The sequence below is a fragment of the Cherax quadricarinatus genome, chromosome 55 (assembly GCF_038502225.1).
Source record: "Cherax quadricarinatus isolate ZL_2023a chromosome 55, ASM3850222v1, whole genome shotgun sequence".
Lineage (NCBI taxonomy): Eukaryota > Metazoa > Arthropoda > Malacostraca > Decapoda > Parastacidae > Cherax > Cherax quadricarinatus.
In genome coordinates this window covers 14,067,543-14,078,221 of record NC_091346.1, presented here as the reverse complement: position 1 = coordinate 14,078,221, position 10,679 = coordinate 14,067,543, and the positions used below count along the sequence as shown (strand labels likewise).

At 44.9% G+C, this 10,679-nt stretch overlaps 1 protein-coding gene across 15 annotated transcripts in view; it reads right to left on the bottom strand.

Annotated features, from left to right (window-relative positions):
* LOC128699018 (uncharacterized) overlaps positions 1 to 10,679 on the bottom strand; it is a 657,033-nt gene that overhangs the window by 282,931 nt on the left and 363,423 nt on the right. For all 15 annotated transcript variants that reach the window (XM_070096843.1, XM_070096846.1, XM_070096852.1 and 12 more), the window contains one exon: positions 1,848 to 1,948. In XM_070096843.1, the coding sequence (XP_069952944.1) occupies positions 1,848 to 1,948 (101 nt within the window). The remainder of the gene's footprint in view (positions 1 to 1,847; positions 1,949 to 10,679) is intronic.

Sequence of the window (10,679 nt, the reverse complement as noted above, 5' to 3'; positions counted from 1 at the left end):
AGGATTGCGGATGAGCAAGGAGGCTTCAGAGTGGGTAGGGGATGTGTAGATCAAGTGTTTACATTGAAGCATATATGTGAACAGTATTTAGATAAAGGTAGGGAAGTTTTTATTGCATTTATGGATTTAGAAAAGGCATATGATAGAGTGGATAGAGGAGCAATGTGGCAGATGTTGCAAGTATATGGAATAGGTGGTGAGTTACTAAATGCTGTAAAGAGCTTTTATGAGGATAGTGAGGCTCAGGTTAGGGTGTGTAGAAGAGAGGGAGAATACTTCCCGGTATAAGTAGGTCTTAGACAGGGATGTGTAATGTCACCATGGTTGTTTAATATATTTATAGATGGGGTTGTAAAAGAAGTAAATGCTAGGGTGTTCGGGAGAGGGGTGGGATTAAATTATGGGGAATCAAATTCAAAATGGGAATTGACACAGTTACTTTTTGCTGATGATACTGTGCTTATGGGAGATTCTAAAGAAAAATTGCAAAGGTTAGTGGATGAGTTTGAGAATGTGTGTAAGGGTAGAAAGTTGAAAGTGAACATAGAAAAGAGTAAGGTGATGAGGGTATCAAATGATTTAGATAAAGAAAAATTGGATATCAAATTGGGGAGGAGGAGTATGGAAGAAGTGAATGTTTTCAGATACTTGGGAGTTGACGTGTCGGCAGATGGATTTATGAAGGATGAGGTTAATCATAGAATTGATGAGGGAAAAAAGGTGAGTGGTGCGTTGAGGTATATGTGGAGTCAAAAAACGTTATCTATGGAGGCAAAGAAGGGAATGTATGAAAGTATAGTAGTACCAACACTCTTATATGGATGTGAAGCTTGGGTGGTAAATGCAGCAACGAGGAGACGGTTGGAGGCAGTGGAGATGTCCTGTCTAAGGGCAATGTGTGGTGTAAATATTATGCAGAAAATTCGGAGTGTGGAAATTTGGAGGTGTGGAGTTAATAAAAGCATTAGTCAGAGGGCAGAAGAGGGGTTGTTGAGGTGGTTTGGTCATTTAGAGAGAATGGATCAAAGTAGAATGACATGGAAAGCATATAAATCTATAGGGGAAGGAAGGAGGGGTAGGGGTCGTCCTCGAAAGGGTTGGAAAGAGGGGGTAAAGGAGGTTTTGTGGGCGAGGGGCTTGGACTTCCAGCAAGCGTGCATGAACGTGTTAGATAGGAGTGAATGGAGACGAATGATACTTGGGACCTGACGATCTGTTGGAGTGTGAGCAGGGTAATATTTAGTGAAGGGATTCAGGGAAACCGGTTATTTTCATATAGTCGGACTTGAGTCCTGGAAATGGGAAGTACAATGCCTGCACTTTAAAGGAGGGGTTTGGGATATTGGCAGTTTGGAGGGATATGTTGTGTATCTTTATACGTATATGCTTCTAAACTGTTGTATCCTGAGCACCTCTGCAAAAGCAGTGATAATGTGTGAGTGTGGTGAAAGTGAAAGTGTTCTTTTTTGGGTCACCCTGCCTCGGTGGGAGACGGCCGACTTGTTGAATATATATATATATATATATATATATATATATATATATATATATATATATATATATAGAGAGAGAGAGAGAGAGAGAGAGAGAGAGAGATAATTAACCTTGAGGAGATAAAATAAACCCAGAAGTTTGGTATATTTCCTTTGATGTCCTTCCGCAGAGTGCCACCCACAACAGTCTACTAACACCCAGGTACCTATTTACTCCTAGTGAACATTGTGAGGAGATTTACCAATAGGTCTAATATTGCCTGGAGATATCGAACCCGGGTCCGTTTTTGTTATGAGCCGAATATTGTAGAGCTGGGCGGGTAGCCAGAGACTAGAAGGCAAGAGAACACTCACCAGAGTAAGAGAAGGGAGCACCTGAGGTCCAGGTGAAGGAGTTCTCATAGAGAGCATCAGTGGCACCCACCCAGTAGGCAGCTGACGGGGAGGAACCAGAACTGCAACAATACCATAACACAAAATCAACACACATATTTAACTTTACATATATAATATATAAATGAATGATGATAATTGAATAAAGACACTACCACTATTACGACTACTACTACTACTACTACTACTACTACTACTACTACTACTACTGCTGCTGCTGCTGCTGCTGCTGTTGCTGCTGCTGCTAATAATAAAAATATAATTGAGCAATAATTCGTAATGATTATTGGTTCAAAAAGAGACATACAGAAAAACATCTATTACTGCGTGGATTCTCGTACATGAGAGTCCATCTTCTATACATAACATTAAAACTAGCGACTTGTACAATCATTACAATGATGGAAAAAATTACCAACACGTTGATGAATTAGACAAGTATGCAACACCTGGTTACCTTTACTGGCGTAACATTAAAATAAAAAACGGTACTTGTGGCGATTGAACTCGCGGCAAGTGAGTTGGAAAATTACGATTTCGAGAGTTATCTTTAAAATAAAGATACCCGAGTGTTGCACTTGCGCTTAATTCAACATAAAATTCTCATAGGTGAGACGTCTTAGTATTAAATAATAATAATAATAATAATAATAATAATAATAATAATAAAAATATTAATAATATTAATATCAGAAAATTCAGATGGGTGATTGCGAAATATTTTGTATTTCTTAAAATATATCTGAAAATCTATTTACATTTTGTAAATATAAATGAGAGTGCAACTTGTAAATATACTGAGAACATTATCTAACATAGCAACAATAATTGTATAGTTTCACACCACGAATAGTTGTACTTAAATATTTGTCTTAATATTAACAAGTTGCTATATATAGTAAACGAATTACTGAAATAATGTGATAGTTGAAGAAACTAGATTATCATTAAGGTGGCACGGACGTGTCAGCCTTCCGTGCTTGTGCACGGACGTGTCAGCCTTCCGTGCTTGTGCACGGACGTGTCAGCGTTCCGTGCTTGTGCACGGACGTGTCAGCCTTCCGTGCTTGTGTACGGACGTGTCAGCCTTCCGTGCTTGTGTACGGACGTGTCAGCCTTCCGTGCTTGTGTACGGACGTGTCAGCGTTCAGTGCTTGTGTACGGACGTGTCAGCCTTCCGTGCTTGTGTACGGACGTGTCAGCGTTCCGTGCTTGTGTACGGACGTGTCAGCCTTCCGTGCTTGTGTACGGACGTGTCAGCCTTCCGTGCTTGTGTACGGACGTGTCAGCCATCCGTGCTTGTGTACGGACGTGTCAGCCTTCCGTGCTTGTGTACGGAAGTGTCAGCCTTCCGTGCTTGTGTACGGACGTGTCAGCCTTCCGTGCTTGTGTACGGACGTGTCAGCCTTCCGTGCTTGTGTACGGACGTGTCAGCCTTCCGTGCTTGTGTACGGACGTGTCAGCCTTCCGTGCTTGTGTACGGACGTGTCAGCCTTCCGTGCTTGTGTACGGACGTGTCAGCCTTCCGTGCTTGTGTACGGACGTGTCAGCCTTCCGTGCTTGTGTACGGACGTGTCAGCCTTCCGTGCTTGTGTACGGACGTGTCAGCCTTCCGTGCTTGTGTACGGACGTGTCAGCGTTCCGTGCTTGTGTACGGACGTGTCAGCGTTCCGTGCTTGTGTACGGACGTGTCAGCGTTCCGTGCTTGTGTACGGACGTGTCAGCGTTCCGTGCTTGTCTACGGACGTGTCAGCCTTCCGTGCTTGTGTACGGACGTGTCAGCGTTCCGTGCTTGTCTACGGACGTGTCAGCCTTCCGTGCTTGTGTACGGACGTGTCAGCGTTCCGTGCTTGTGTACGGACGTGTCAGCGTTCCGTGCTTGTGTACGGACGTGTCAGCGTTCCGTGCTTGTGTACGGACGTGTCAGCGTTCCGTGCTTGTGTACGGACGTGTCAGCCTTCCGTGTTTGTGTACGGACGTGTCAGCCTTCCGTGCTTGTGTACGGACGTGTCAGCCTTCCGTGCTTGTGTACGGACGTGTCAGCCTTCCGTGCTTGTGTACGGACGTGTCAGCCTTCCGTGCTTGTGTACGGACGTGTCAGCGTTCAGTGCTTGTGTACGGACGTGTCAGCCTTCCGTGTTTGTGTACGGACGTGTCAGTCTTCCGTGCTTGTGTACGGACGTGTCAGCGTTCCGTGCTTGTGTACGGACGTGTCAGTCTTCCCTGCTTGTGTACGGACGTGTCAGTCTTCCGTGCTTGTGTACGGACGTGTCAGTCTTCCGTGCTTGTGTACGGACGTGTCAGTCTTCCGTGCTTGTGTACGGACGTGTCAGCCTTCCGTGCTTGTGTACGGACGTGTCAGCCTTCCGTGCTTGTGTACGGACGTGTCAGTCTTTCCTGCTTGTGTACGGACGTGTCAGTCTTCCGTGCTTGTGTACGGACGTGTCACCACAAACAACGAGGAACAAAAATGAAAGATTAAAAAAGTGAATAGGAAAAGTTATCTATTGTTTAACTTGATTGAAGAGGGTTTAGGGGGTCAACGCCCCCGCGGCCCGGTCTGAGACCAGGCCTCCTGGTGGATCAGGGTCTGATCAACCAGGCTGTTACTGCTGGCCGCAACCGTTACAACTCATTATTATTATTATTATTCCTCTCCAGCTAAGGATGAGGAAGGGACAGTGAACTCAGTTCTAGCATGTTGTAGTGGTTCTGGTAAGTTGTAGTGGTTCTGGTAAGTTGTAGTGGTTCTGGTAAGTTGTAGTGGTTCTGGTAAGTTGTAGTGGTTCTGGTAAGTTGTAGTGGTTCTGGTAAGTTGTAGTGGTTCTGGTATGTTGTAGTGGTTCTGGTAAGTTGTAGTGGTTCTGGTAAGTTGTAGTGGTTCTGGTATGTTGTAGTGGTTCTGGTATGTTGTAGTGGTTCTGGTATGTTGTAGTGGTTCTGGTAAGTTGTAGTGGTTCTGGTAAGTTGTAGTGGTTCTGGTAAGTTGTAGTGGTTCTGGTAAGTTGTAGTGGTTCTGGTAAGTTGTAGTGGTTCTGGTAAGTTGTAGTGGTTCTGGTAAGTTGTAGTGGTTCTGGTAAGTTGTAGTGGTTCTGGTAAGTTGTAGTGGTTCTGGTATGTTGTAGTGGTTCTGGTAAGTTGTAGTGGTTCTGGTATGTTGTAGTGGTTCTGGTAAGTTGTAGTGGTTCTGGTAAGTTGTAGTGGTTCTGGTATGTTGTAGTGGTTCTGGTAAGTTGTAGTGGTTCTGGTAAGTTGTAGTGGTTCTGGTATGTTGTAGTGGTTCTGGTAAGTTGTAGTGGTTCTGGTAAGTTGTAGTGGTTCTGGTATGTTGTAGTGGTTCTGGTATGTTGTAGTGGTTCTGGTAAGTTGTAGTGGTTCTGGTAAGTTGTAGTGGTTCTGGTATGTTGTAGTGGTTCTGGTAAGTTGTAGTGGTTCTGGTAAGTTGTAGTGGTTCTGGTAAGTTGTAGTGGTTCTGGTATGTTGTAGTGGTTCTGGTATGTTGTAGTGGTTCTGGTATGTTGTAGTGGTTCTGGTAAGTTGTAGTGGTTCTGGTAAGTTGTAGTGGTTCTGGTATGTTGTAGTGGTTCTGGTAAGTTGTAGTGGTTCTGGTAAGTTGTAGTGGTTCTGGTATGTTGTAGTGGTTCTGGTATGTTGTAGTGGTTCTGGTATGTTGTAGTGGTTCTGGTATGTTGTAGTGGTTCTGGTATGTTGTAGTGGTTCTGGTATGTTGTAGTGGTTCTGGTATGTTGTAGTGGTTCTGGTATGTTGTAGTGGTTCTGGTATGTTGTAGTGGTTCTGGTATGTTGTAGTGGTTCTGGTATGTTGTAGTGGTTCTGGTAAGTTGTAGTGGTTCTAGCATGTTGTAGTGGTTCTGGTATGTTGTAGTGGTTCTGGTATGTTGTAGTGGTTCTAGCATGTTGTAGTGGTTCTGGTATGTTGTAGTGGTTCTAGCATGTTGTAGTGGTTCTGCCATGTTGTAGTGGTTCTGGCATGTTGTAGTGGTTCTGGCATGTTGTAGTGGTTCTGCCATGTTGTAGTGGTTCTGGCATGTTGTAGTGGTTCTAGCATGTTGTAGTGGTTCTGCCATGTTGTAGTGGTTCTGGCATGTTGTAGTGGTTCTGGCATGTTGTAGTGGTTCTGGCATGTTGTAGTGGTTCTAGCATGTTGTAGTGGTTCTAGCATGTTGTAGTGGTTCTGGCATGTTGTAGTGGTTCTGGTATGTTGTAGTGGTTCTGGTGTGTTGTAGTGGTTCTAGCATGTTGTAGTGGTTCTGGCATGTTGTAGTGGTTCTGGTATGTTGTAGTGGTTCTAGCATGTTGTAGTGGTTCTGCCATGTTGTAGTGGTTCTGGCATGTTGTAGTGGTTCTGGCATGTTGTAGTGGTTCTGGCATGTTGTAGTGGTTCTGGCATGTTGTAGTGGTTCTAGCATGTTGTAGTGGTTCTAGCATGTTGTAGTGGTTCTAGCATGTTGTAGTGGTTCTGGCATGTTGTAGTGGTTCTAGCATGTTGTAGTGGTTCTAGCATGTTGTAGTGGTTCTAGCATGTTGTAGTGGTTCTAGCATGTTGTAGTGGTTCTAGCATGTTGTAGTAGTTCTAGCATGTTGTAGTGGTTCTAGCATGTTGTAGTGGTTCTAGCATGTTGTAGTAGTTCTAGCATGTTGTAGTGGTTCTAGCATGTTGTAGTGGTTCTGGTATGTTGTAGTGGTTCTGGTATGTTGTAGTGGTTCTGGCATGTTGTAGTGGTTCTGGTATGTTGTAGTTCTAGCATGTTGTAGTGGTTCTGGCATGTTGTAGTAGTTCTAGCATGTTGTAGTGGTTCTGACACGTTGTAGTAGTTCTAGCATGTTGTAGTGGTTCTGGCATGTTGTAGTAGTTCTAGCATGTTGTAGTGGTTCTAGCATGTTGTAGTGGTTCTAGCATGTTGTAGTGGTTCTGGCATGTTGTAGTAGTTCTAGCATGTTGTAGTGGTTCTGGCATGTTGTAGTAGTTCTAGCATGTTGTAGTGGTTCTAGCATGTTGTAGTGGTTCTAGCATGCTGTAGTGGTTCTAGCATGTTGTAGTGGTTCTAGCATGTTGTAGTGGTTCTGGTATGTTGTAGTGGTTCTGGCATGTTGTAGTGGTTCTAGCATGTTGTAGTGGTTCTGGTGTGTTGTAGTGGTTCTGGCATGTTGTAGTGGTTCTAGCATGTTGTAGTGGTTCTGGCATGTTGTAGTGGTTCTGGTATGTTGTAGTGGTTCTGGCATGTTGTAGTGGTTCTGGCATGTTGTAGTGGTTCTAGCATGTTGTAGTGGTTCTGGTGTGTTGTAGTGGTTCTGGCATGTTGTAGTGGTTCTAGCATGTTGTAGTGGTTCTAGCATGTTGTAGTGGTTCTGGCATGTTGTAGTGGTTCTGGTATGTTGTAGTGGTTCTAGCATGTTGTAGTGGTTCTGGTGTGTTGTAGTGGTTCTGGTGTGTTGTAGTGGTTCTAGCATGTTGTAGTGGTTCTGGCATGTTGTAGTGGCTCTGGCATGTTGTAGTGGTTCTGGTGTGTTGTAGTGGTTCTGGCATGTTGTAGTGGCTCTGGCATGTTGTAGAGGTTCTGGTGTGTTGTAGTGGTTCTAGCATGTTGTAGTGGCTCTGGCATGTTGTAGTGGTTCTGGTGTGTTGTAGTGGTTCTGGCATGTTGTAGTGGTTCTGGTGTGTTGTAGTGGTTCTAGCATGTTGTAGTGGTTCTGGCATGTTGTAGTGGTTCTGGCATGTTGTAGTGGTTCTGGCATGTTGTAGTGGTTCTGGCATGTTGTAGTGGTTCTGGTGTGTTGTAGTGGTTCTAGCATGTTGTAGTGGTTCTGGCATGTTGTAGTGGTTCTGGTGTGTTGTAGTGGTTCTGGTGTGTTGTAGTGGTTCTAGCATGTTGTAGTGGTTCTGGCATGTTGTAGTGGCTCTGGCATGTTGTAGTGGTTCTGGTGAGTTGTAGTGGTTCTGGCATGTTGTAGTGGCTCTGGCATGTTGTAGTGGTTCTGGTGTGTTGTAGTGGTTCTAGCATGTTGTAGTGGCTCTGGCATGTTGTAGTGGTTCTGGTGTGTTGTAGTGGTTCTGGCATGTTGTAGTGGTTCTGGCATGTTGTAGTGGTTCTGGTGTGTTGTAGTGGTTCTGGTGTGTTGTAGTGGTTCTAGCATGTTGTAGTGGTTCTGGCATGCTGTAGTGGTTCTGGCATGTTGTAGTGGTTCTGGTGTGTTGTAGTGGTTCTGGTGTGTTGTAGTGGTTCTGGCATGTTGTAGTGGTTCTGGTATGTTGTAGTGGTTCTGGTGTGTTGTAGTGGTTCTGGTATGTTGTAGTGGTTCTGCTATGTTGTAGTGGTTCTGCTATGTTGTAGTGGTTCTGCTATGTTGTAGTGGTTCTGCTATGTTGTAGTGGTTCTGCTATGTTGTAGTGGTTCTGCTATGTTGTATTGGTTCTAGCATGTTGTATTGGTTCTGGCATGTTGTAGTGGTTCTGGCATGTTGTAGTGGTTCTGGCATGTTGTAGTTCTGGTATGTTGTAGTGGTTCTGGCATGTTGTAGTGGTTCTGGCATGTTGTAGTGGTTCTGGCATGTTGTAGTGGTTCTGGTATGTTGTAGTGGTTCTGGCATGTTGTAGTGGTTCTGGCATGTTGTAGTGGTTCTGGCATGTTGTAGTGGTTCTGGCATGTTGTAGTGGTTCTGGCATGTTGTAGTGGTTCTGGCATGTTGTAGTGGTTCTGGCATGTTGCACTGGTTCTAGCATGTTGTACTGGTTCTGACATGTACTGGTTCTGGCATGTTGTAGTGGTTCTGGCACATTGTAGTACTGGTATGTTGTAGTGGTTCTGGTATGTTATAGTGTTTCTGGCATGTTGTACTGGTTCTAGCATGTAGTGGTTCTAGCATGTTGTACTGGTTCCAGCATGTTGTAGTGGTTCTAGCATGTTGTAGGGGTTCTGGCATGTTGTACTGGTTCTGCCATGTTATAGCGGTTCTGGCATGTACTGGTTCTGCCATGTTGTAGTGGTTCTGGCATGTTGTACTGGTTCTAGCATGTTGTAGCGATTCTGGCATGTTGTACTGGTTCTGCCATGTTGTAGTGGCTCTGGCATGTTGTAGTGGCTCTGGCATGTTGCACTGGTTCTAGCATGTTGTACTGGTTCTGGCATGTACTGGTTCTAGCATGTTGTAGTGGCTCTGGCATGTTGTAGTGGCTCTGGCATGTTGTACTGGTTCTAGCATGTTGTAGTGGCTCTGGCATGTTGTACTGGTTCTGCCATGTTGTAGTGGTTCTAGCATGTTGTAGTGGTTCTGGCATGTTGTAGTGGTTCTGGCATGCTGTACTGGTTCTGCCATGTTGTACTGGTTCTGCCATGTTGAAGTGATTCTGGCATGTACTGGTTCTGCCATGTTGTAGTGGTTCTAGCATGTTGTAGCGGTTATGGCATGTTGTAGTGGTTCTAGCATGTTGTAGCGGTTCTGGCATGTTGTAGCGGTTCTGGCATGTTGGGGTTCTGCCATGTTGTAGTGGTTCTAGCATGTTGTAGTGGTTCTAGCATGTTGTAGTGGTTCTGCCATGTTGTAGTGGTTCTAGCATGTTGTAGTGGTTCTGGCATGTTGTAGTGGTTCTGGCATGTTGTAGTGGTTCTGGCATGTTGTAGTAGTTCTGGTATGTTGTAGTGGTTCTGGCATGTTGTAGTGGTTCTGGCATGTTGTAGTGGTTCTGGCATGTTGTAGTGGTTCTGGCATGTTGTAGTGGTTCTGGCATGTTGTAGTGGTTCTGGCATGTTGTAGTGGTTCTGGCATGTTGTAGTGGTTCTGGCATGTTGCACTGGTTCTAGCATGTTGTACTGGTTCTGGCATGTACTGGTTCTGGCATGTTGTAGTGGTTCTGGCACATTGTAGTACTGGTATGTTGTAGTGGTTCTGGTATGTTATAGTGTTTCTGGCATGTTGTACTGGTTCTAGCATGTAGTGGTTCTAGCATGTTGTACTGGTTCCAGCATGTTGTAGTGGTTCTAGCATGTTGTAGTGGTTCTGGCATGTTGTACTGGTTCTGCCATGTTATAGCGGTTCTGGCATGTACTGGTTCTGCCATGTTGTAGTGGTTCTGGCATGTTGTACTGGTTCTAGCATGTTGTAGCGATTCTGGCATGTTGTACTGGTTCTGCCATGTTGTAGTGGCTCTGGCATGTTGTAGTGGCTCTGGGATGTTGCACTGGTTCTAGCATGTTGTACTGGTTCTGGCATGTACTGGTTCTAGCATGTTGTAGTGGCTCTGGCATGTTGTAGTGGCTCTGGCATGTTGTACTGGTTCTAGCATGTTGTAGTGGCTCTGGCATGTTGTACTGGTTCTGCCATGTTGTAGTGGTTCTAGCATGTTGTACTGGTTCTGCCATGTTGTAGTGGTTCTAGCATGTTGTAGTGGTTCTGGCATGTTGTAGTGGTTCTGGCATGCTGTACTGGTTCTGCCATGTTGTACTGGTTCTGCCATGTTGAAGTGATTCTGGCATGTACTGGTTCTGCCATGTTGTAGTGGTTCTAGCATGTTGTAGCGGTTATGGCATGTTGTAGTGGTTCTAGCATGTTGTAGCGGTTCTGGCATGTTGTAGCGGTTCTGGCATGTTGGGGTTCTGCCATGTTGTAGTGGTTCTAGCATGTTGTAGTGGTTCTAGCATGTTGTAGTGGTTCTGCCATGTTGTAGTGGTTCTAGCATGTTGTAGTGGTTCTGGCATGTTGTAGTGGTTCTGGCATGTTGTAGTGGTTCTAGCATGTTGTAGTGGTTCTGGCATGTTGTAGTGGTTCTGCCATGTTG